This window comes from Vidua chalybeata, chromosome Z, assembly GCF_026979565.1.
Source record: "Vidua chalybeata isolate OUT-0048 chromosome Z, bVidCha1 merged haplotype, whole genome shotgun sequence".
NCBI classification, from domain to species: Eukaryota; Metazoa; Chordata; class Aves; order Passeriformes; family Viduidae; genus Vidua; species Vidua chalybeata.
Window position 1 is genome coordinate 26,581,532 of NC_071570.1, and position 25,325 is coordinate 26,606,856.

Sequence of the window (25,325 nt, forward strand, 5' to 3'; positions counted from 1 at the left end):
TTCAAATGGGAAAGGATGTTGCAGACAGAGTCAATATTATGTATGATGCATGGAATTGCTTGGTTTCTTTCAGAATAAAACCTGATATCTGAGACTAGAGAGCAAAAAATTGAATTCTGAAGATTCTCTGATAGAGATATTAAATTTATCTTTAGCATATTTTCCTTGTAACCTGTGGTATTTGTATCTCTGAAGAAAGTGCAGGCTTTTATATTTGAAGCCCTGTATACTGATGTCCAGTGCTTAAATAAAGATTGGGATGATTCTGTATCAGTGTGAAGAGGCATCTAAAAATAGCTTAGTACAAACTTTTTTTCTCTTATATTTTACAGGTTGAGTATTACAGCTTCGCTTGTACATGGGCTTTTTCCACTGATGTCCAACACGCAATAGACATTCCAAACAATATTTGGCAGGTGCCTTTGCAGCTTAACAGCAGTCCTTCATTGATACAGGATGGAGGACACATACAAAGACAGGACTTCACTAGTGAAAGGGGCCAAAGATATTGCTAAAGAGGTGAAGAGGCAAGCAGTGAAAAAAGTGAATAAAGCAGTTGACAAAGCCCAGGATGGCTACACGCAGAGGTCCTACAGTCGATTCCAGGATGAGGAAGATGATGATGATTATTATGGTCAAGGAGGAAATTATGGTGTAGAAGCTAATGATGATGAAGGATCAAGTGAAGCAACTGAAGGACATGATGAAGATGATGAAATTTATGAAGGAGAGTATCAGGGAATCCCCAACATGGGGCAGGGTAAGGATGACATGGTAGCCTTAGGTCAGTCTATGTGTGATGAATACAAGGATCGTCATGAACTGGAAACAGAGAGGAAAGCTGATGAAGAAGAGCTAGCACAGCAATATGAATTGATAATACAAGAATGTGGTCATGGCCGTTTCCAGTGGGCCCTCTTCTTTGTGCTAGGAATGGCCCTAATGGCTGATGGAGTTGAAGTGTTTGTGGTTGGATTTGTGTTGCCCAGTGCTGAAACAGATATGTGTATACCCAATTCTGGATCAGGATGGCTTGGTAAGTAAAGTCTTCATTGTGTCTTTTTGTTATTAAAAGATTTGCTTACAGTAAGACTAAATATGTATTTGTCAACAGAGAATATAAATACAATTTTTAAAATTAAAATTAATTATACATATTAAGAATTTAATTAATATTGTAGTTTTATTTTTAGGTGATTGTTTTCTTAGTCAGTCAGTAAATAAATCACTAAAGAGAAAGACTTAAAGAGTAAAACTTAATAAGGAGAGGGACAAATTATGTTCTCATATGCAAGAGTAGATGTCCAAATGAACTAATTTAAGAAAAAGCAAAACCACAAAACCAGCCCACATATGGAAAATTGGAGTCCTGTAGAAACTATATAGATGTAATGAAGAGCAGGTGATAGAACTACATGGCAACATTTTCACATATGAACCTTTGAAATGGTGAGGTGAAATCAAATCTAGAAAAACAAAAAAATCCTGTGAAAAAGCTATCTATTACAGCCTTTCAGTCTTTGTTTTTAGTCCTTTTATACCAATGACTGTTCTCTAGCCATCCAAAAAGAATACTGTTTACTTAGGGTCAGGGTGACAAAAGAATGAAAAAGAGCCTAGGGTATGCTTTTTGTGTCCATTCTGCTGATGGGAATAGGCTGTGTCTCATCCCCTTGCCTGTTCCCTCCTGTGGTGTGGGAAACAGGCAATCTGGGCCAACTTTTTGTGGCTTGGTGAGAGCAGCAGTGCTGCAATTAGGTCCATGCCGTCGTCTGTGGATATGCCTGTGCACAGCAGGTAAAACAAGGCTCTCATGGCGCAGGGCTGTGGAGAAAAGTTGTAGAAATGGTTCCCCAAGGAAGAGGGGAGGTAGGAGCCTGGGCAATTGGGATAGAACAGGAAATGAAATGTATTTGTGTAGATAAGTGACTTGTGTCTGAAGACAGGAGAAAAGGAGGAATTGCAAGAGATTCAAAAGTCTTTGTTTTGTAGCAGATGTTCTGCTTGTACCCTCCATCTTTGCAGCACGTGTTTATGTTGCAACAGATCTCATTTTAGCTTTGTTCAGTTTCCTGACATATTGATACCAGCAGTTTGTCTCTGTGGGTTTCAATACTGTGGAATGCAGTCTCCCACAGTTACATCTCTATGCTTCCCTCCAGGTGACAGGAACATAAGTGGAAACAGGTGAGGAGTTCTCAGATGACTGTGTCCTTTGCATTATCCTTTGCCATTTAATCATTAGTTATTAGAACTAGTTTGCCTATATATACAGTGCAGTGATTAAACTTAAAATAGAGGGAAATAAATTATTAAAATTTAATGGTTAAAGAGGCTGAATGCATATAATCTGTTTTGTACTGCTTGCTTACACAAAATGCCAACACTGTATGTGTCATGCTTGGACCATGCTTTCAAGCCTACTTCTTAAAGAAAGAGGAGAAACAAAAACAATACAAACTTGTATCACTAGATAAATGTCAATGTGTCAGTGCAAATAATAACATACAATGCATCTTAGAAAATGAATGCCCAACTTGCTTTATTAACATTATTTTTTTCATCTAGTCCTTGGCAGTTGATGGTATCTTTAAAATGTGCACCTCAATTTTTATAATTTTTGTAATTTTTATAATTTTTTAATTGCTAGGAAAAAAATTATTTACCTCACCCCCATTTTTTAATTACTGATAAACCTGCTTATTTTACCACAAGCAGCCTTCTCAACAAATGAAAGAGTCAAAGTTGTCTTTGTTCTCCAGGGTGATAAAATGTAAGAGTAACCCCCAAATCTCCAATTAATTCATATTGCATTGTATTCTCTACAAATAGTATTCTTTCTAAACAACTGCATTAAATATTTTGGAGATGTTTGGAATTGGGAGTGGGGAGTATTGTCTCCACAGCAGTAGGGGCCATGAGTATTCATATCCACCTGTTGGGGTCTGACCCACGTCAAGAAGGTTGAGGATTTCCCTGTCACTAGATTTCTTATGATGCTGCCTGGAGATGTATTGGAATAAGTCTGTAAATGTTTAACTAAATTCAGTAGAGAAGCAGTTAAGTATGCCATAGTTACAAGTATGTGTGTGTGTGTGTATGCATGTGTGAGTATGAATGAGGCTTGTTGACAAAATTAAGGTAACAGCTCTGGAAAACTCAGCTGTGCAAGTAATGTATTGCCATGCCTAAAATATAGAAATTGTAATATATCTTCCTTTTGCAATATATAAAACTAGCCTCTCTGTTGTGGTATTAACAAACAAATAATTACGTACTAAAAGATTAACATACAACAGCAGGAAAGAATGGCAATAAGCAATTTCTTTCCCAGTGTGTATTGAGGGCATTACAACACATGACAGTTTAAGCAATAATTTCACCAAAAAATATATTTCTTGCCCATTGTTACTAAAAATATATCACAAGCTGCAAGTCATCAGTACACTAATGTATGTATGGCTTATAAACAGAGTAGATATACTGCTTGCAGTAGCAAGCTTAATTCCACTGATACAAAATATTCATTGTACCAGTGAATGCTTACTGAAAGCTTTCTTATGGTGTCATAACTGAGCCCACACAACCATGCATTTCAATTACTTTGCACTTGCGATTTCACCGTATAATTACATCCTAACTGGGGTCTTCCAGACAGGCATAATTCTTTTTGTCATTATTAGAATTCCATAATCCAGAGGATTCTAATACTATTTAGAATATTAAAGTCACAGGACTAATGCTAAGAGTTATAAGGTAAAATCTGTACACATACACAATATTTATTTTTCAGGCAATTTTCTAGACTAGATACATGCTAAGAACAGCTTAATTTGTCTTTGAAAAAGCATTCATTGATTTAGTTGTAAAAACTGATTTCTCATATATCATGCCATGACAGTTTACTAGGAAACTTGAGCTAATTAAAAACATGTGGCAATATTATTGAGCCTCCCTGTTGCATTTTTTATTTTTAAAAATTCACTTTCACAAGGACTATTTCCTAAAATCCTTCCATACTGACCCTTGCATGAGCTTGAAATCACTGTTTATTGATCACCAGCAATGTCTCAAAGCATAAAGTCACATGATGAGTGTGCTGGTGCCATGAACTAGCCTCAAGTTGTCTTGAATTAAATAATAAACCAATATCTTTTTCATATCAAGTAAGTGGTTTTCTTAAGAAAAGGGCAGTTGACTAGTCCCTTTTATCCAAGATTATAGTGACATGTCACAAAGCACGAGAGAAAGTGTCCCTGCCGTATATATAATGTGGCTGGACTTGCCAACTCCTGCATTTAGGTGGATTCACACTGGCCTTTTGGGTTCTGGCACTGATGAGGCAAGACTGTACCTTCATGAGACAGGTTGTAGGCTCAGGTCTAAAGATGTTACTTTAACTATTTTCCCACTTGCTTGCCTTATCTCTTTGCTTTTATCAGTCAGAAACAGACTGATTTTAGGTTAACTCTCTGAGCTCTGATTTGGGTATACTTTTCTACCCATTTTTTCTTTGTCTTTCCATTCAGATTGTTCTTAAATTTTATTGCAGGAGGTTGGTGGTTTTTTTTTGTGTGTTTTGTTGTTGTTGTTGTCGTTGTTGTTGCCGGTTTTGTTTTGTTTTAATGTAAGATTTTTATTATGGCCTTTTCTTTCCTTAGCATCTCTGTATCTGAAATACTGAAACATTGTTTTTCCTAAGCTAGGCAAAGCTAGTCTTTTCCCAGCTATATCTGATGCCATGCTCCTTCTGACCTGTCCTGTCACTGGTTCTCCCGTGGGACCTGTAAATGCTCCCCCTTGTGTGTAGGACCCTTTACAGCTGCACTGCTGTCACCATGGTTAGCAGTACATACAGGCTGATTCCTGCTCAGCTGGTCACGAGGCCACTCCTCAGCATCAGTTGGCACCTTTTTCAGACAGACGCTATTTTGTACTTTGTATGCAATCATAGAATAGTTTGAGTTGGAATGGAGGTTTAAAATATCATGCAATCCAAACCCCCTGCAATATGCAGGGACAGCTTTAACTCAGTCAGGTTGCTCGGAGGCCCATCCTCTTCAATAGGAGAAAAAATTTCAACATCTCAGCATTTCATGATAATTTTTAAATATTTTGGTTTTATTTTTTGCATGTGTACCATTAGGCACTATTATTTACCGACATCTTTTAAAGAGGCCAGTTGCTCCTCAATGATTTCTAATGGTCTCCCTGGTCTATTTTGAATTCCTATATGATCCTCTGTATGAAATCTAGACTGAATGATCACTGGAGGGTGAATAGTCTTTTACTCTTACCATTGTGTTAACCTATGTGTTAGTCAAGACTTTGATACAGATTCACAGACAGTACAGTACCAAACCTAGAAATAATTTTTATATATAAAAGACATTCTTAGCTGATGAGTCAGCCTAAAGACATTTTCTTCCTTCTAAAAAACACAAGTATTGTGGTAAATCACTGGACTGATAATGCAGGCACTGTGAATATGAACAGCAACAAACAGTTTACCTTGGAAATAAAATTATTTTCTGAAACCCCACATTTAGTGTTACATAATACCTTTATCTAAGGGTTTTTTTCTGTTATTTTCTGAACTTAATAATCAAATTTTGTGTAGTATTTGTAGAAAGAAGAATATAATTGACATAACTAGGTCTTTTGGACAAAAGTAGTTCTCAGTCTGGTACAACAATCTACCAATTCTGTATTGATTACTAACTTGCATGTTAGCTGCTTTAGTAACAGTGCTTCCCATGCCTACTCTGTCTTAAAACCTACCAAACATAACCAGCATAATTTTAATCCATGCAGTTCTTTCTCTTTACATGAGAAGAAGTGCTCTCCAGAGATTTGGTAACTGATGTAATGTACTTATAATCTCTGCTAAGAATACCAAATGATCTCTGAATTTTTCCACTTCGTAGTTTAACGAAGTGCTGGCTTGCCAGATCCTTGCTATTTAATTTTATTCTGGTTTTGCAATGATCATTTTCAACAACTTTATGTTCAACAAATACCTTCCTTGAAACTTATCAATGACAAATACAAGTCCTTCCATAGGGACAGAATAACCAAAGTTACTGGTAGAAGCTGGTCTCTAAAATGCTGAGTAGCAAACAGCTCTGCAGAAGGATCTGTGGTTTTTAGTAGGAAGCAAGTTGACATAGGACAGCAGTGCCTTGCAGCTGCATTGGCAAAACTGACCAGTAGGAAGAGAGGAGTTATTATTTTCTGTTCTCAACACAGTGAGCCCACATGTTGGATTCTCTGTCTTGTTGTGGAGCCACCTGAAGAGGAGAAATTAACAAAAGCAGGCAAATTTAGTAAAAGACCAGTAAAGTGACAAAAGAAGTCAAATACACAGCATATAAGAAGGGAAAAGTCCCAGTCTTGTTTAGTGTGGAGTAAAGAGGTCTGAGGTGAATCAGTCTGTACTATTTGGCAAAAAAATTGAGAGAAACTACAGTGACGGTAGATTAAAATTTTCCTCAGAGGAGCACAAAGATCAGAAGTTGCAATTGGGGATCATATTGGTACGATGCAATTGGTACGATGAAGTGAGTACAATTCAATGAGGTGTTCAGCCACTGGGAATGTTGCATAGAGAAGCTGTGGGATGTTTGGGAGATTTTCAAGAGTTGACTGAAGGCCTGAAGCAAAGTAATCTTGCTCTGAAGGTAACCGTGTTTTTAGCAGAGGTCAGAATAAAGCTCTTCAAAAGTCCCTCTCAACCAAAATTTTTCTGATTAGTTGTCTGCAAATGTATGATACTTCCACCTACCTATGACTAAAACACAAGCTGCAGCTGTTACACTTCAATAAGCTTTTAAAGGAAAGGAGAGTTAGAACTCATGAATTGTACATAGACTTGCTCTTTCAAACACACACTACGGTCTAAATTAATTTAGGCAAAATCATATGGCTTGAATTATGTGTTCTCCTCCTGAGATCTAGCAGAAACCTGAAAGCATGTGACTAAATGGTGGTGAATAAAGGGCTACACAACCTGCACAACAAGTATTTTTAAAATATTCATGTATCTACATGTCTAGTGGGATTATTTGCTGGTTAAGAGGTCTGAGTTTTAATAGATTATCACAGAACTGTCCTTACACCACAGTGAGTAAAGAGTCTACTGCTGATGTAAGTAGTTATCTGTGTATAACATTGTTGTCTTGTTTTGTTGAATATTGGTATAGGTCATTAGAGATGGATGAGTTCTCTTCCATGTTACTGCATAAAATACAGTGGTAGAAGGGGAATGTCTTCTGGTTATATTCCAGTTATTAGTATGGTAGTGCATTTGTTATGACACAATACACCACAAGTGATATAAAATAAAGAAAACCCTGTTTCTTTATTTTTTACTATGTTAAGTTGATGATGACCTAGTAGATGTACTCTAAGACACATGAAATTTGTATGAATTTCAAAGTAAAAATTTTATTCAAGAGAGCACAGATATAAAAAAGTTAGGTATTTATATATGATCTGGTATATATACACAATAAAAGTATTTCAATAAAGACTATTTACCAGGGCCATATCAGACGATTGCTTGAGAGAAATCTCACTGAAATAACAGTGAGAGTCTGTTGCACTTACAGTTAATAGTAGTAATAAATCTTTAGTAGCAATAGAAATATTTAGAAATAGAGCTGCAGTCTAATGTATTCTAAATATTCCAGAACAAGGTGAAAATTGGTCTGTAGGATTAATGTCTTACTCCTTCAGAAGGAGATGCCAGAAATTCAAACACCATCATGCATGCTGTTCACCTTTGGTACAGTTCAGCTCCCTTGCAAAAGACATTATCAAAGTCCTCCTACTGCAGTGCTTTTTCCATTTCCCTTCCAAACACAGTTTTTTGAGGGAGAAAAATTAAGAGACGGATCCTTTCAATTTCTAAACTGTTACAATATATAGACAAGTGAAAATGGTGGTTATGTCTGGTTTTGTTTTCTGAGGGGGAAAAGGGGACAGTGGAGAGAATATACAATGTGATTTTGTCTGTTATGAGCTGGACTAAACCTGTATCACATGGAACATCACGGACTGTCATGAGACAGGAACTGGGAGCACAGATTTAAACCATTAACGAAATACAGTGTACTCAGTCCTCTGTGCTGGTGCAGGTTCGGACTGTAAGCAACTATCTAAGATGGGTATCATAGCTGCCCTCCTTTTCTGAGTATGATGTTGTTCCCCAACCACCTTGTTGAAGCCAGTATTAAGAGGGTGAACAGACCCATTTCAAATGTTTTGCCTCTTCCAGGTTGTTTCTGCATGCAGTTTTACTGCAAGGACCCATAAGGATCATTGAGCCCAACCCATCGTCCTGCTCAGGAAAGCCCCAAAAAACACACCTGAGAGCCTGAGAGCATTATCCAAACACCTTTTTAACTCTGTCAGGCTGGTGCTGTGGCCACTATTCTGGGGAGCCTCTTCCATGCCCAACCACCCTCTGTGTGAGGAACATTATCCTGGTATCGAACCTAAACCTCCACTAGCACAGCTTCATTCCACCTCCTCTGTCATGTCACTTGTCACCAGAGAGATCAGTGCCTGCTTCTCTGCTTCCCCTCGTGAGGAAGATGTAGACTGCAATGAGGTCTCCCCTCAGACTCCTTCAGGCTGACCTCAGCCACTTCTCATAAGGTTTCCCCTCAAGACCCTTTATCATCTTCACTGCCCTGCTTTGGATACTTTCTAGTAGTTTAGTGTCTTATTTTTACACTGTGGCAGCCAGAACTGCCCCCAGCACTCAAGGTAAGGCCACCAAAGAGCAGAGCAGAGTGGGAGAATCCCCTCCCTTGCCCAGCTGGTGATGCTGTCCCTGACGCCCCCCAGGCCCCCAGGAGGGCCAGCTGACCCATGTTCAACTTTCACATCCCTTTCCAAAGTGCTACTCTCCAGTTTTTAGCATCATTTATTCACATAGAAAATTAAAGTTAAATAATTTTTGCTTGTAGTTTTCTTCAAATCTGTCTCAGAGATTGAGTTTGTCTAAAATAATCTAAAATCCTTGGGCTGCTTTTTTGCTCTTGACAGGTTTTTTTCTGGCTGGGCCTATCCCATCACAGATCAGTAATTTTACCATGTCACACAAATTTATAGTCCTACAAAAGTGGCCAAAAGAAGGAAATGTTTCCCAAAGGAAAAGCCTGAGGGCAATGTTGATTTCACACATTTAATTTGGCTGCCGCCTTCACTTTTTCCTCCCTCTCAACCACCATGGGATCCTTGGTTGACAGTACATCACTTCTTAAATCAATGTGTCAAATAGAATTTTTTAGCCAAATTGAACATTTAAAAGATGATGGTGCACTCTCTTCCAAGTCTCAGTTTGGTTAAATCAGCAGAAGAGTTTAGTATAATCTTCAACCTTTCAGATGTTTGCGTAGCTTTGAATTTTGCATCTTGCATCTAATGCCTAGCTATGAAATGAAACAGAGAATGTATGAGTTCCTTGTCAAGATGAAGAAATATTTTTACAGTGAAAGTGGTAATGAACTTCCTTAAAACATAGACCAAACATTTTTTAATGGCTTGGTCATCACAGCTGGGTAAATATCTTCCTATGCATTTAATTCTTAAATTTAATCAATCAAGAATTTTTGAGCCTGTCAAAATTTGACTTGTCTTTTTATCTTACACTATCAGTATGTTGAAGAATTGAAAGAAAATGGTATGTTATTATAGCAACCATTTGAAATAGCTTCTCATTCCAGACATTTGGCTTGTTTAAGGGAGTGTCAGTGCTGAAAAATATGGAAAAAAGAATTTTAATCTGGTCTGTCTTCATTTTACTGCAGATGTAATTCTTTCCATGATGAATGCATCAATTCTCACTGTACACACTTGTTTCATTTGTTTGAACTATGAGTTTATGATGGTTTCAAATGTATGGAATATCACTGCTTTCATAGCTGATGCAGAATCAAAGTGGTGGTTATACAGTATTATACAAAAAATACTTACACAAAGGAATAATATTCACTGATAAAAGAGATACATGAATATGACACATGTATGTTTTTTTTAAATCTTCTCTTCATGCAAATGCTTTTTCAGCAATAGCTATAATTGTAGTTAAACGTCTGTCCAGGATACTGTGATTTATTGACATTTATAATAAAGTCTCTTGTTTGCATTTAGTCTTATTCATTTTTCAATGCTTTGTCAGCCCTATATAGACTGAGAAGTATTGATATAAGGGAACAATATAAATGTAAGATTTTTTAGTTTCACATACTACTAACAGGCCACAGGAGTCTGGGAGGAGTTACTCACAGATTTATTATGTGAGCAGAACTATGGGTAACTTAGGAAAGTTCTGTTTGCAATAATTTGGTTTTTTACTAGGCAATCTCATATTTTATGCTCAGATCAACTTTACTTACTACTCACACTGCTAGATGGGCACTTCCATACTGCTAACTGGAAAATGTTGTTCCCTGGCTCTACTAAACCTATGACATGTTTACACAGCATCTACCAACCTGCTTCAGCTAGAGGAAAAAAAAACCAAGAAGTTTTGATGATGCATTATATATGTTGAGTTATTCTTGCTTAACAAGTAAACTTTACCCAGGATAAACATGTAATGGACAAAGTGTTTTCAAAGACTCACAGAAACCTGTTTAACGGGCAGAAAGGTGTTTTTATATAGCTTTTTAGGGGATTGCAGAAAGCTGGGAGAGCACTATAAAGTAGAAAAATTAAGAAAATGGTGTAAAGTGAAACTGGCTTTACATCCATCATATTAAAGAAGATCTGCATTTTCAGTGACAGGCAAAAGTGGCTATTTGCAAATTTCTTCATGTCAGTCTATCTGGACTGAAATTATTTGCTTTATACTGGCAAGAAGTGGAGCATCTTATATTAATTTGAAGGAGTATGGATAAATATAACCCATATGATATGTGACTCTATTGCGCTGCATATTGCTTTTGTCTGACATTTGTCAGACATGCTCATTTTCACAGAGAACAAGTATTTTCCTCATCCATTAGATTTCAGGGCAATTTTCAAGGTAGGTTCTGATGTTGCCACTAGCAAGTCATGTTAAATGGATATTATAAACTTATAGATGCAGCAATCTAAAAAATTTTCCATTTAGACATTATAACAGTGCCTCCTGGTACTATGGTAAATACATAATTAAAAAGCCTGTTTAGCTTCATCAGCACCTCCAGGTGTATTGGCAGCAGACAGAAGATAGTATTCTGATCCATTATTCTTAATTCTGATGTTGGATTATTTAATCTGTTTCATTGACTCTAAATTGGAAAACAGAAAGAAGATGTGGGATGGAAGATATTTTTTTCACTCTCATGCAGCTCTGTGCCAGGTGAGCTGGCATCTTCTCAGACAGTGGCAAATATGTGTGTTTCAGACCCTTATTAATTTTGGTAACCTGTTTCTGAACAAATTCCACCTAATTCAATGTCTGTTTCTGAAGGCAAAAGGTTTGGTTAGGTTTTAGGGGTTTTTCTTGGTTTTTTTTTTCTGTTTTGCTTTTTTTTAGTGTAATTTTTCTTCCCCCACCCTTCCAGTTCATTGGAATAATGATAGTAACAGCTACTGTATGGACAGAATGAAATAATAAGAAGGTATTTTCTCCCATTTATGAGGAAAGACGTTTACTTGCACTGGAATTTAGTTACAGAAAACAGACTTAATGGCTGATTGAACATGAGAAATAACCAATGGTTAACTTAAACATTGAACAGAAACAACTGAAATTGTAGTTTTGTTAGTTAGTTCTTAATATCATGTGTTTTGATTTACTGCTTTGGATGCATCTGTTATTAACATAAATTTTTATGGCTTGGAATTTTTGTTTTAATTCAACAGTAATTAAAAGTTAGTGATATTCATGGGCTCTGCTCTGTTTAGGGTCAGAAGCAGGACTAGTTGAATTAGAAATTAATATTCAGGCAATAAAACATGTGGCCAAAATGAACAGTTTTGATATGAAATGAGATTATTAATGTAGATGACTGCACGGGCAATTTAAAGCTTTAGTGAAATATATATTTTGGCTTTGAAATTTAATTAATCCTAGCTTATTGCACAGTGCTATGCACTGTTCAAGCATACACAGCATTTATAATCATTCTGATTCTCAGGACTGCCATGGAAGTGCATTTCAAATTGCAAAGTCACAGCAATTCCTACCATGACAGGGTCAATTCAGAAATGGACAAAGAGTACATTGAATTTAGCATCTAAATCTGAGAGCAGAAAAATCCAGAGGAACCTCCACAGCTGCAGTGGGATAAAACAGGAATTAAGAGGGCTAGGACAGCTTAACTAAGTGTGTTTTACCCAAAGCTTGTCTGTTAGGATTTTCTTGGTAGTGCCAGAGGGAATTGTTGGATCAAAGGAAAAGATAATGTGAAAATAGTATGTTCAATGATAGCACCTAGGGAATCTGTCAACAGCTTCATGTCATCACCTGGGATTACCTGAGTTTATGTTAATGTCTGTGCTCTATATATTGCATATTGGTAGCTACCATCTTGTAAAATACTCTTTATATGGGAAGGAAAATATATTGGTTGCCTTTTAGAGTTCCACATTGATAAATTTGAATGCTGATTGACTATTTGTGTTGGAAATAGCAAGAAAATAGTGCTTTAATCTTTCTTTGTATAATGCACTGTTGATTCATCTATCCAAGTAATATCTGTATGAAATAGAAGTGTGACTGTCAGTATCCAGCTTATAAATTATTCCAATGAAGAAATGGAATAACTCTGATAAAATTTTATTCTGATAAATCTGTAATGGAATAAATAAAAATTATGCTAGCATCTGGTAGGAGATAATATTTTTTTTAAAAGACTTAAGTTCTTGGCATGATAGCATTTTAAAAGTAGAAGTGATGATGACAATGTACTGCTGCCTTATCAGAAAATGCAGCTGTGCAGAATATTCCTCAGCCTAGCAAGTAATCTATTACCTGTCACAATCTCTGCAGCTACTGATCTTCTTCTATTAATTTATTAATTTATCTAATTTGGATATGAGAATAAGCAGAAGCAGTTATTCCTTTTGTCATTACAGTGTTTCAATTAAAATAATATCTGACTACACAAGAATGTATGTTACTAATGAAATAATAATCCAAAACTGAGTATTATTTCATTATTAAAAAAAAAGTATCAGCACACCTGCTAGTGTAAATTTTAGATATATTGTAAGGTGAATGTCACTGTAAGGAAAGTGAATAGCATGCAGAAATATAAAGCAAGAAAATATGATATTTTTTCAAAATGAACTGATAATGTAAAGGTCTAGAGCTATATCACCTTGCTCTGCACTAAATATTTAAAATAAAATTAGTTTCATTAGCCCAAGGAAGGGAAATATGGAAGCAAGATGCTTCATGATGGAATTTAATTGAGCCTTATGCCACAAGCCCTGCAGGTTGTAAATCTCACAACTGAGGTACAGGAAACTAATCAAAATTTAGCATATTAGGCATATAAACATAATGGATGTTTAATGGATGTCAGAGAAAAAAAAAAACAAATCCTATTAATAACTGAATGAAATTTGTGTGAATAATTGTTGTGGTCTCATTTATTTTCAATGGACAGTATTTCTGTTATAGAACTAGAAGAGTTTTGATCAAATGTTTCCAGCAATGAGTTTTTTCATCTTTGTGATTTCCCTCAGGATGGATCTACTGGAGTAGATTCCTGAGACATGCAAGTTGTGTTGCTGGGGAAAAAAATAAGTGGTTTTGTTTTGGGCTTTTTCGGGCTTGTTTTGTTGTATTCTTTTACTTTTTTACTTGTTGTTGTTGTATTTTTGTCTTTCTTTTAATTTTATTTTGTTTTCTTTATTTAATGGAGAGGACAGAACAGTTCTTACTTCTCCTTTTCGTTCATGAAAAAAAATTCTTGGCTACCACAGGAGTTCTTGGTCAGCTGCTTTGTAAGGCTAAACTCATTCTAGTAGTCTGAAAGACGCTGTGTACACATCCCTTTAAAAAATATCTAGCCACCTGGTAGCCAAAGTGTGTGCATAGTGTAAAGCAATTCCACACTAAGGTTTCCTTGTCTGAAGAGGATGTAAGTATGTGTTATGTACATTTATGCAGTGGGTGAAAATCATTGAAGTATGTAAGATTTCTTCTGTGGAAAGAAAATACAGGTTTGTTAAAACTTGTCAAAAGAACAATAAAAGAGATTATTTGTTTTAGCATGTTTCTTTGCAGCTACCATCTGCCTCTTCTCAGTGTTTTTCCAAAAATTGACAGAGTTTTAGATTACATGTTAGGAAAATCCAAGACATATGATATAGATATCATTCAAATCCCTTATATTTTAAAATATTTAAAAATATGATCTAAGATCAGACTGGATATCAAACCAGTGTGTTCCTTCCACTGTATTAGCTGATTTCTTTAGAGGCATAAGTGTGCAAAAAGAAAAAGAAAATCAGCCAGTCTTGCGGTTGGTAGTAGCTGTTCAAAAAAGGAGTACTACCCTCAGCATCACATGCTAGGTTGACATCTATATACATATATAGATTGACCAACAACATGGTATTTATTTTTTACATATATGAATTTATGCAAAATGTAATGTATGAATTATGAAAAATGTGCAAAAAATTTAGTGTAATCCACAAGAGATTTATGTTCTGACCTGTGGCATAACATAATAAACAAGAGTTACAAAGCTTAGAAAGGAAATGCTCATGATAATCTGATGACAATAAAATTGTTATTATCATCTTATCTCATTGGCTACTTACATTTGTTGGGTGGTTGTTCAGCTATTTTACGTGGTTAGAGTTCTCCTTTGCTGTTTCTCACTTTTATGACTTATTGTGAATATTGCTGCAGGGTAAAATGATCTTAAGGAAATATTTGGAAGTTGAGAGAAAGGGCACTTTACATGATGAAGGGTTTAAACTAAAGTTTACTAAAGTAAACTAAAATTTACTAAACTAAAGAAGGGAGGAGAACTTCAATCTACGCCAATCCTAGCATTTGGTGCCAATGCCAACAAGAGATGCCCAGAATCTGGAAAATGTTCAGAATCCAGCAGGTTTTGATAAGGAAGAAGTTCTTCATTATGAAGGCACTGGAAGAGATTGTACAGAGAAGCTGAGAATGCACCGTCCCTGGAAGTTTGCAAGGCCAGGGTGAATTGGGGTCTGAAAAATCTGGTCTATGAGGAGTGTCCCTGCCCATGGCAGGGGGGTTGGAAATAAATGGTCTTTTAGGTCCTCAACTCAAACCATTCTATGATTCTATGAATCTCTTACAATAAAGAGAGACAGAAGATACAGAATAGAAGTAAGACAGAAAATGTACTGAAACATGTATTGTTGGTAGCTGTAGTAGGCTCAGGATGGAAGGGTTACAGATGTTTGGTCAAGGAGAGGATTTGTGCAAAAACTACAAGGCAATCAGGAAAAAATTGGAAGTTAATATAATGGGAAAGAATAAGATAATGCTGCAGCTCAGAGAGCAGCTTATTTATAGCAGTTTATTGACAGGATGAGAATATTATTTTTAGCAGCATCTTTTGAATGCTCTTTAGGAGAATTACATCAGTATAAGAGTCCAAAACACAGTACAATGACCAAAGGATTTTTCATCTAAAAGAAAGGTTATTTTTTTTTAAACTCAAGGCTTGGAAACATTTTTCTTTCATTGTTCAAAGTGTTTTGATATATTTGTGCATCACAAGGAATGTAAATTGGTAAAATTAGGATTATTTGCATAGATATATTTCAAAGTTATCTCTATAAAGAAATAAAAGGCTATTTAATTTGTCTTCTCTATTTCTTATATTAGAATGCTGACTGGGAAAACCCAATAATACTTATGCAGAAAAGAATGCAATGAATTTCACTGTAAGAAGAAAAATTAACTCTTTTCCTTCTTGAAATCTGTCCGCTAGCAATGTAGCTATTTGACTATCTTTGTTACATTCTTTCCATTCCTATTGACAAGCAAGAAGCAGATCTTTGGATGGAGCCTCTAAACTGCTTATGAGCAGTGATCCACCTGCAGCATGGTAAAATAACCTTGACCACATGAGAGATCTTAAGGCAGTTGAATGAATATGCTAAATTACCCACCAATCTTTGTCTCTTTAGGAGCAGAAAATACATTAGCCATGTGCATTTACAGGAAAATCTCAAGTAGTGGAATAAAATTTCCGATCAGAATGAAAAAGCTATCCAATAAATGTCTGCTCCTAAACACTTCTATATGGAAAAAGAATATTGTAATGTCTGTGTCCTTCCTGAGCTAAAGAAGGTAAAGAAAGATGTCTTAGTAATTCTGCAAATTCTAGATTTACTTATATTATCATCAGTATTCTTTGATGAAAGTCTAAGAACCCAGCAACATCTAGAAAATATCCATTGACAAAAGTTATTTTCAGAAGACACTTAACTGTTGTTCTTATGGAGTTTGTTGCTTTAGCAAGTCTCCTGTGATGAGCAGTATTGGATCTGTTATCTTACCCTGAGATATGATGCAGCTCTGAGCAATCTGTTTTAGTGGAGGATGCCCCTACTCATGGCAGAGGATTGAAATTTAAGGTCTTTAAGGTCCCTTCCAACCCAAACCACTTTATGATTCTGATTCTATAATCTTGTTAACATACAATATAACACAATGTGTATCCTATTTTTAAAATATCCTATTTTAAATTATGTCTCATAAGGAAACAGCAGTGGAAACTACACAGAACATGAGAGGGAACAGGGACAATTCAGGGTGTATAAGACCCTGCAGATGTCAGCACTTCAGATGCTATCATCTGTAATTCCAAGAATAGAAATACTGATGAGTAAACTCTACAGTGATTCACATTTAACCAAACACAGGAATTTAAGTAGTTTTTTTTCAGCTTTCTTTAGCATCCAACTACCTTCTGCAGTTCAAAGGTGATTCTTTTGGAGGCCAGAATTTCACAGCAATTAAGAGTCCAGTAGAGATGCTGGAGAATTTGTCCATTCTTTAGACTAATCAAAAGGAGACATATAACAAGGATTTCTAGTATTTTAATTACTTCTAGCACCTTTGTAAGTAATTCCTGCTCTAAAGAAGATGTAGAAGATGTAGCAATATGCAGGATATAGAAAACCTAACCTGGGAAGTTCAACAAGAAATTAGATGGAAAAAGAATTCCACATAGCAAACAAAATACAATGTTAATGGTTCTGTCCAAAACTTGGGACAGAAGTTACTTTTTCCTTCTGACAATCTGCTCAATATGTTGTACATATTTGTCAAATGTTCCAGGGTGTTTGTCAAACACAGGGTGTTTGGAAAGGAAATTATGTACAATGTGCTAAGATGTGAACAATCAAAATGTTAAATTTTCAGCTTATCTTTCTGTGAGAAAATACATGTGGAAACACAATTTATGTTAAAAAAATATCACCCCAATATTTTTTTTGCTATGTCATTTTAATAAATGTTACTGTATCTGTTCAAAATTATTAGGAGGGGGGAACACGACAAAAAAAAAAAAAACAAAAAAAAAACCCCAAAAAAACCCCAAAAAAAAACCATAAAAAAGCAAACCACCAAAACAACAAATCAAGAACATTACAGTGCTTTTTGCTTTGAAAGGACATTGATTTTTAAAATAAAGAAATACACTGATGTAGGAGGGAGAAAAACCAAACAAGATGGATGTCTTTGGTTCTATAGATCTCAAGTGGAAAATGTTTTATAATCAACTTTTTTTTTAGCACATATTACTCCCAGTGATCCCAGTATTTAATCTCCTGGCAGACTGCTCAAACTCTAGAGATGTTCAGACAAATTGAATCTGTAGGGGAAGTAATTTTTTGCAATATTTAACATGAATTAATTTTAATTTTGAGGAAATAATGACATTTTCTCCTCCTATTCAGACTTATTTGCCTGCACGTTTATTGTTTTAGCTAGACGCACCTTGTTTAATATTTATATTAAGTGTGTCTGGTAACAAATGACAAAGACAGTAGGAAATCTGTTCTCTCTAGATACATTTGCAAAACTGTGCATATAATTTCTATTCAGTGAGAAAGGATAAAATCACCTGTATACTAATGTTTTTGTAAATATACAAGGTTAACTGATTTTGGTGTGGTCAATAATGTAGCTCACAAAATATCTCTTTTTGTATTTTTGTGTATTGCAGGGAGTATCGTGTACCTTGGGATGATGGTGGGGGCATTCTTCTGGGGAGGCTTGGCAGACAAGGTGGGAAGGAGACAATCACTCCTGATATGCATGTCTGTCAATGGATTCTTTGCCTTCCTTTCATCCTTTGTCCAGGGCTATGGCTTCTTCCTCTTCTGTCGCTTGTTTTCTGGATTTGGGTAAGCTCCTCTGGTTTTGTTAATTTTCACAATTCTGTGTGTTAATAAAACTTTTCTATTTGCATAAGAAAATTATTTAGTGTAGAAATACAGTCTGTGTCGGTTGTGAGAGAAATAAGCAAGGTAGCTACTATGGTCCTAAATAGCAACCTGAAGGGGAAAAATTCTGGGGAAAGACACAGACTGAAAACTGTAAGATTGAGTTTGTTCTTATATTGCAAAGGATTTGTTTTGTGAACTTGATCAACTTGCTTAACTTATTTTATGCCTCAGCTTCATGTACAGTATCTTGTTCAATCAGCAAAATAACACCCTCCTCACAGGTGTACGCTGTGATTTTGGTAATATTTTTAAAGTTTCTAATATCTTTGTGTGCACAATAATGTTTTTAATACCATGGCATCGTGATAAATTTAAAACAGGGTCCTAAAATGTGTCAAATGTTCTCTCTGAAATATTGCAGTTTAGGGACCTGTGTTTTCTTTACTTTTCATTTAAATAACTTCTCAGTGGTCAAATTTATAAATTTAAAACTTTTATGAGCAAAGATGGAGTTAGATAAGTAAACTACTACAAGGAAACCTCTACGTTTACTGCACACTTGGATAAACAAGAGCTCTGTTCTGCAGACTGCTTGGTTTAGCACTTCTGGTCATTGCTTGATTCAGATTAAGACTCCTAATTCAGACCACCATCAATCTTTGGTATGCTGAATAGACAGGATCTGGTGAGAGCACAGCAGCTGAGTTGTAAAGTCATGCACATGAACTCCACTTCTTTAATGGTTTGTTGCCTTTATGTTATGTAGTCATGGCAGTTGTGTGATATTTGTGTTTTGAGAAATCCTTTGAACTGGTCTGAGGTAGGCTAGGGCTTGACATGAATATCAACAAGAAATTACCATAGCAGTCAGTAATTTTAAACTGATTTAGGAAGAGGAATGGAAGGACAAGAGGAGAGAGAAAAATGTGAGAAGTCATCTAGCTAGAAGAATCTCCTTAGTTTGTCACCAGATTTTCAGATATGACTTTATAAGACAACAAGGAGAAATAGCAATATTCTCCTTCCTGAAAACCCCAAATCCCATAGAAAAACAAAACTTTAAATATCCCCTATCATAAATCTCATAAATCACCATCAGTTCTAGGAACTATGTTTTTTCACTCCATGCACAAACACTACAGATCATGTTGCATGACACTTTTACTCTTCTGTGACCCTGTAAAGTCAAGAAGCTTGTTGTATTACTGCTTAGCCTGGCCAATTCCCTGGGGCAGGTCTGGACCCTTATGCTACAAAGGTTTGTTTTATTGCAGACTGAAATGGCTTTAACCAAAATTGTCCCTTGTTTTTGAAATGGCAAAAAATGGTTTTTTTATGCCTCATGAAAAACTTGCCTGCACCATTTCCTCCTCACTTGTCCAGGAGCTTTTACAGTAAGAGTCAGTGTCTGTAGCTTTCCTTGTGATACATGTATGTCCTTGACTGGGAACCATGTTCTCTTGTGTACCCAGCTTATGATTAACGGTCCTTGAAGGAGCAGGCCCTTCATACCTTCATCCTACAATTTCCCCACTCTGTTCAAAGTCCCCTTACCTTATCTTTGAAAGCTACATGAATAGATCATAGATAATTTATCACCATGTACTATATTTTAAATGGAGTCTCCAAAATAAAACAAACCACAAAACAATCAAACAAAGAGAAGAAAAAAGACAGCATGAGCTGCAGAGTTGTTCCTCATAGCAATTACTGCAGAGAGAGGTTCATGGCTGGCTCTTATTTGCTGTTTTCTTTAAAGATTACATTTTTCCCCTGAATAACTCCTTTCAGATCATATCAGGGTAGCAATGTGAAAACCATGGGGCTTCTAGAAATCTTTTTGCCAGACCCTCAAGATGAGGAAACTCCCATCTTGATAAGTGTTTGCCCTTTTCTAGTCAATGAGCACCTCACAAAATAGCCACAATTTCTGAGATATGGAGGATAGTGGCTTAGAAACCTTGTCTTCCAATTCCATCGGGACGCACCAATGTATCTTACCAGGTCCCATCAGCCTGTGTACCTTCAGGCTAATTAGATGTTCTCGAACCTGGTCTTCTCCTACAGTGGGATGTTGTCATTCTTCCAGTTCCCCTGCCTTGCCTCCTGCAGCTGATGTGAGTGGAGCTCTTTGTGATGAAGACTGAGGGGAAAAAAAAAGTTGTTGAGTGCCTCAGCCTTCTCCATATCCAGGTAACCAAGTCTCTGGTTTCCTTTGAGAAAAGGCACACATTTTCCCTAGACTTCTCGATGACATTCCACTGTACCTCTGTTTTTGAGGGAGGAATGCTTTGTTCCAGTAATTTTGTGTGATTCAAAGAGCTCAACTATGGAATTAGAATTATTTCAAGGAAAGAACTGAATTATATGTTTTAAAGGTAAAATATCGTTGTTACTCAGACTGGAGAGGAGTGGGAGTTTTCTGAAGGGGCAGAGACTTATCTGGAGAATTTATTTTAATTAAAGATCATTGAAATATTAAGAAGTACTCAGATAATATAAAATCACTTAGGTATGTAGAGTTTAATCTACTCCGTTATCTTGTAGATAATTAAAAAAAAAATATTAAGAAGCATGAAAAATAAAACCAGTATCTGATAGATGATTTCATTTATTTTAAAAATACTATAAAATATATTCTTCTCATAATCACTTGCAGTGAAAGTGTGTTTATTAAAGTAAAATGTTCAAGGAAAAAAATAGCCCTTCAAATACTTTTCCCCCCATTTTTAATCTGAAAAAAAACTAAAACTAGTAAAACTTTTGCATACAAAAAAAGTGATTTTAAATGCAAACCAGTATAAATAATATCAAGATACTGCTGCATAAAGAGTATCGAGACTTACAAAATTCTGAAATGTAAGCGTCAGCTAGACAAAAGAATGAAGAAATGTTGTAAAGGCTGCAAAATCATTTCCTTTTCCAGAAAATAATATCAGAACCATGATGCTTCCCTTGATCAACTGAAAATCAAAACTCAAACGGAAATTGAGTCCAAAAGCTTGATAAAGGTCTAGGAGGGCTTTAGACATGGTTTCCTACAAAGTGAAAAGATCTAGAAAAGAAACTGTAAGTTGTATTCATCATTAGCTATTGGGGGAAGGTGCAAATATTTATCAACAAAAAGCACTCTGTTGTATCTATCTGAAAATGTCAAAGGAAAGTTTCTCTGATACAGAGCATGACTCACAACATAGCTGTTAACTTGAATGAAGCTGGAGCTGTTGTCTGTTCAACACTACCACTGTGAAATATTATTCTCGGCTACAGCATTTTGTCCAATTTCTATAAAACATTAATCTAAGCTATTAGTTTAATATTTTTGATACTTACAATTTCAGATGAATTTTGTTTTTTAAGTACAACAACTAAATTTATAATAAAGTGATTAAAACCACAATACAGTTTTGTCTTATCCCACTAAATTTTAATTTGGTTGCTTCAAGATATGCAGAGATTATACAATCTGGGGGGGTGGGGGGGTGGAAATCATGCTTATCCAGCCCAAATATTACTTCTAAAGAAAGTTTGGTTTCTAAAAGAAACCAAAGTTTTCATACAATGAAAACTAGCTGAAATAAATATCCTGAGGTGAATTACAATTTAGAAATTTTTCAGACAAGTTCACATGTTTGCTCCTGGTGGAAAGTTATTCTTTCTTCTGAGCAAAATAAAAAATGCTAAATAAATGTGTCCTATTTTAAAAGCACGCAGTATTTCCAGACTGCAAAGATTTCTTTCAATTTACCAAAATTGCCAATTTGGCCAAATTTCTTCTCCAAACCCACAGAAAAATTAGGAAATACAGGTTAGATATTGTTAACTGATGTAACTAAAAGCTATTAAGAAGCTTTTCTCCTGCTATCCCTTGCAAACAAAAGTCTTTCTCAATATGTATTAACATAATATTCCTTTTCAAGACTGCTTTAGACTATACTTCATTAAATCTGAGACTTACCTTCAGACAGTTTTCTTCATCCTTCCTTAGACAATCTCTGAACATTCCTGCAGTACTCCTATATTACTGGGATCTACAGCAGAGTGGTGGTATCACTATGGTAGAACAAAACTTGTAATTCAGATATTTTCTAAAATTCTTAACTTTTTCATGGGGAATCAAAAGTTAGCAAAAATCCAAAACCATGAATGTAGTTTCTTGTAACTTGCAGTTTTTAGGGGTTGCCTGAGTAAGTCCACACACCCCAACTTTTACCACTAGTTATGTATACTATGTCTAGTAGCAAGAAATGCTTAGAGTTGTATATCCACCACTTAGAGACTATGACATGAAGGGTGTACAATCAGTCTATATACATAACAACTGCAAAAATGTTCCAACAGAGATGAAGACTATGTGGAAACAGGACAAGATTATTGGCCTACACAAGCAGTTCCTTCAGGAACTTCAGATCTAGAACAACATCCAGCTTTTATAATTTTATGTCATCGGTATTTAGTATCATGTTGTATTTATCTTTTACCTCCTCATATCCACTTGTTCCACTGTTTTTTCATGAAGGACCTTGTATTCTCTCACTCTCAAAATGTTGTAATCTTCTGCCTCTGATTCCTCTTCAACATCCAGCTGTGTCCTACCCAGGGCTATCAGTGTTTTTACACTGTGAGCTAATGAATAGCTCTGCAGGTGACTGGCTTCAAAGCTGACAGGCTATGCCAAAAGGGATATACACTTCTCAGTGAAGCCAAGTAAGCAATTGGCAAGGTCTGAGCTTCACAAATAGCTTTGCTTCAGTCCTTACAGCATCAACTGTGGGTGAAGGTTGATGAGAGGTTCTCAGAGAGAAGGGGGTCTTCCCTAAACCTTCTCTTCCCTTCTCTAAGAGAAGACAGCATTCTTATGAGGAAAGGAAGATTATAAAAAAGGGAGAAAAGAGAGGAAAAGACCAGACAAGGGTAAATAAAGAGAGACTACACGACAGAAAAAATCAAAAGAAAAATTATAGAATCATAGAATTATTTAGGTTGGAAAAGATCTTTAAAATCATTGAGGTCAACCATCAAACTAATACTGCCAAGTCCACCACTAAGACTTATTCCTAAGCACCTCATGTACACATACATTAAAACCCTCCAGGGATGGACATTCCACACTTCCCTCAGCAACCTGTTAGAATGTTTTGCAGACCTTTCCATGAAGAAATTTTTCCATTAAGAAATTTTCCTACTATGCCATTCCTGTGGTACAGCTTGAGTCTATTTCCTCTCACTCTATTTTTTGTTACTTGGAAAAGGAGAGACCAACCTGTCTACATCTCTTTTCAGGTAGATGTAGGGAGTGATAAGGGTGTGGTTTTTTTTTTTTTGTTTTTTTTTGGTTTTTTTTGTTTTTTTTGGTTTTTTTTTTTTTTTGTTTTTGTTTTTGTTTTGGTTTGGTTTGGTTTTTTTTGTTTGTCTTTTGTTTTGGTTTTTTTTGTTGTTTTTTTTTGTTTGTTTGTTTTTTTGTTTTTTTGGCCAGCTGAAAATCCCCCAGTTCCTTCAGCCACTCCTCTTAGGACTTTGCTCCAAATGTTTTGCCAACTTTGTTGCCCTCTCTGAACATGTTCCAGCATCTGAATGACCTTCCTGTGGTGAGGGGCCAAAAACTGAACACAGGATTTGAGGTGTGGCCTCACCAGTGCCCAGTACGGGGGACAATCCCTGTCCTGGTCCTGCTGGCCACACCATTGCTGATCCAGGCCAGGATGCCATTGGCCTTCTTGGCCACCTGGGCACACCCTGGCTCACGTTCAGCTGCTGTCACCAGCACCCCCAGGTCCTTTCCAGCCACTCTGCCCCGGCCTGTGGAGCTGCCTGGGGTTGTTGTGACCCAAGGGCAGCACCCAGCTCTGGGCCTTGTTGAACCTCACACCACTGGCCTCAGCCCATGATCCAGCCTGCCCAGAGCCTTCTGCAGAGCCTTCCTGCCCTCCAGCAGATCAGCACTCCCACCCAGCTTGGTGTCACCTGTGAACTGCCTGAGAGTGCACTCAATCCCCTTGTCCTGATATCAATGAAGGCATTAAACAGGACTGGCACCAGTACTGAGCCCTGGGGAACAGCACTGGTGACCAGCCACCAGCTGGATGTAACTGCATTCTCTGCTGCTTTCTGGGCCCAGCCAGCCTGACAGTTTTTTACCCAGTGAACAATGCAACTGTCCAAGTCATAGGCTGCCAGTTTCTCCAGGGTAATGCTTTGGGAGATGGTGTCAAAGGCTTTACTAAAGTCCAGCTGGGCAACATCCACACTCTTTCCCTCATCCACAAAGAGGGTGATCCTATAATAGAAGGAAATCAAGTAGGACCTGCTTTTCACAAACCAGACCCATGACGGCTGGGCTTGAATCCCTGGTTCTCCTATATGTGCCATGTGATGGTGCAGGCTTGTCTGCTCCATGACCTTCCTGGACACCACAGTCAGGCCTGTAGTTTCCCAGATCCTTCTTCTAACCCTCCTTGTAGATGGGCATCATATATCCCAACCTCTACTCAACTGACGCCTCCTCAATTAGCCAGGACTAAATGATGGAAAGTAGCTCAGTGAGCACTTCTACTGGCACCCTTAGGAAACTTGGGTGGATCCTATCCAGGCCCAAACATTTGAGCACATCTAAGTGATGTAGTGGGTCTCTGAACATTTCCCTTTGGATTGTGTGGGCTTCATTCTGCTTCTCTCTGTCTCCCAGATCAGAAGGCTGGGTACCCTGAGAACAGCTGATGTGACTATTGAAAATTGAGACAAAGAAGACCCCAGTCTTTTCTTCATGCTTTGTCATTGTGTTTCCCCCTTCATGTGAAAAAGGCTGGGCACACTCCTTAGCCCACCTTTTTTGTTAATATATGTGATATTTAATACCACAAATATATTTATTGAAACTTTTTTTTTTCATTTTACAGCAGTTAAGAACCAGTTGGGCTTTGGCT

At 36.6% G+C, this 25,325-nt stretch overlaps 1 protein-coding gene and 1 long non-coding RNA gene across 3 annotated transcripts in view; one reads left to right on the plus strand and one right to left on the minus strand.

The window, feature by feature from the left end:
- Positions 1-456: 456 nt before the first annotated feature.
- SV2C (synaptic vesicle glycoprotein 2C) overlaps positions 457-25,325 on the plus strand; it is a 75,743-nt gene continuing 50,874 nt past the window's right edge. Inside the window, exons 1-2 of the mRNA XM_053931655.1 lie at positions 457-1,036; positions 18,180-18,360. Of these exons, the coding sequence (XP_053787630.1) occupies positions 457-1,036; positions 18,180-18,360 (761 nt within the window). The remainder of the gene's footprint in view (positions 1,037-18,179; positions 18,361-25,325) is intronic.
- LOC128781766 (uncharacterized) lies at positions 9,216-24,504 on the minus strand. Of its 2 annotated transcripts, none has more exons than XR_008428492.1 (5): positions 24,367-24,504; positions 22,884-23,071; positions 22,361-22,433; positions 20,404-20,545; positions 9,216-9,440 (listed from the first exon to the last, which is right to left on the minus strand). It is a non-coding gene; the product is annotated as an uncharacterized LOC128781766 (long non-coding RNA). The 2 variants fall into 2 exon arrangements; XR_008428493.1 differs by having other exon boundaries at positions 22,361-22,455.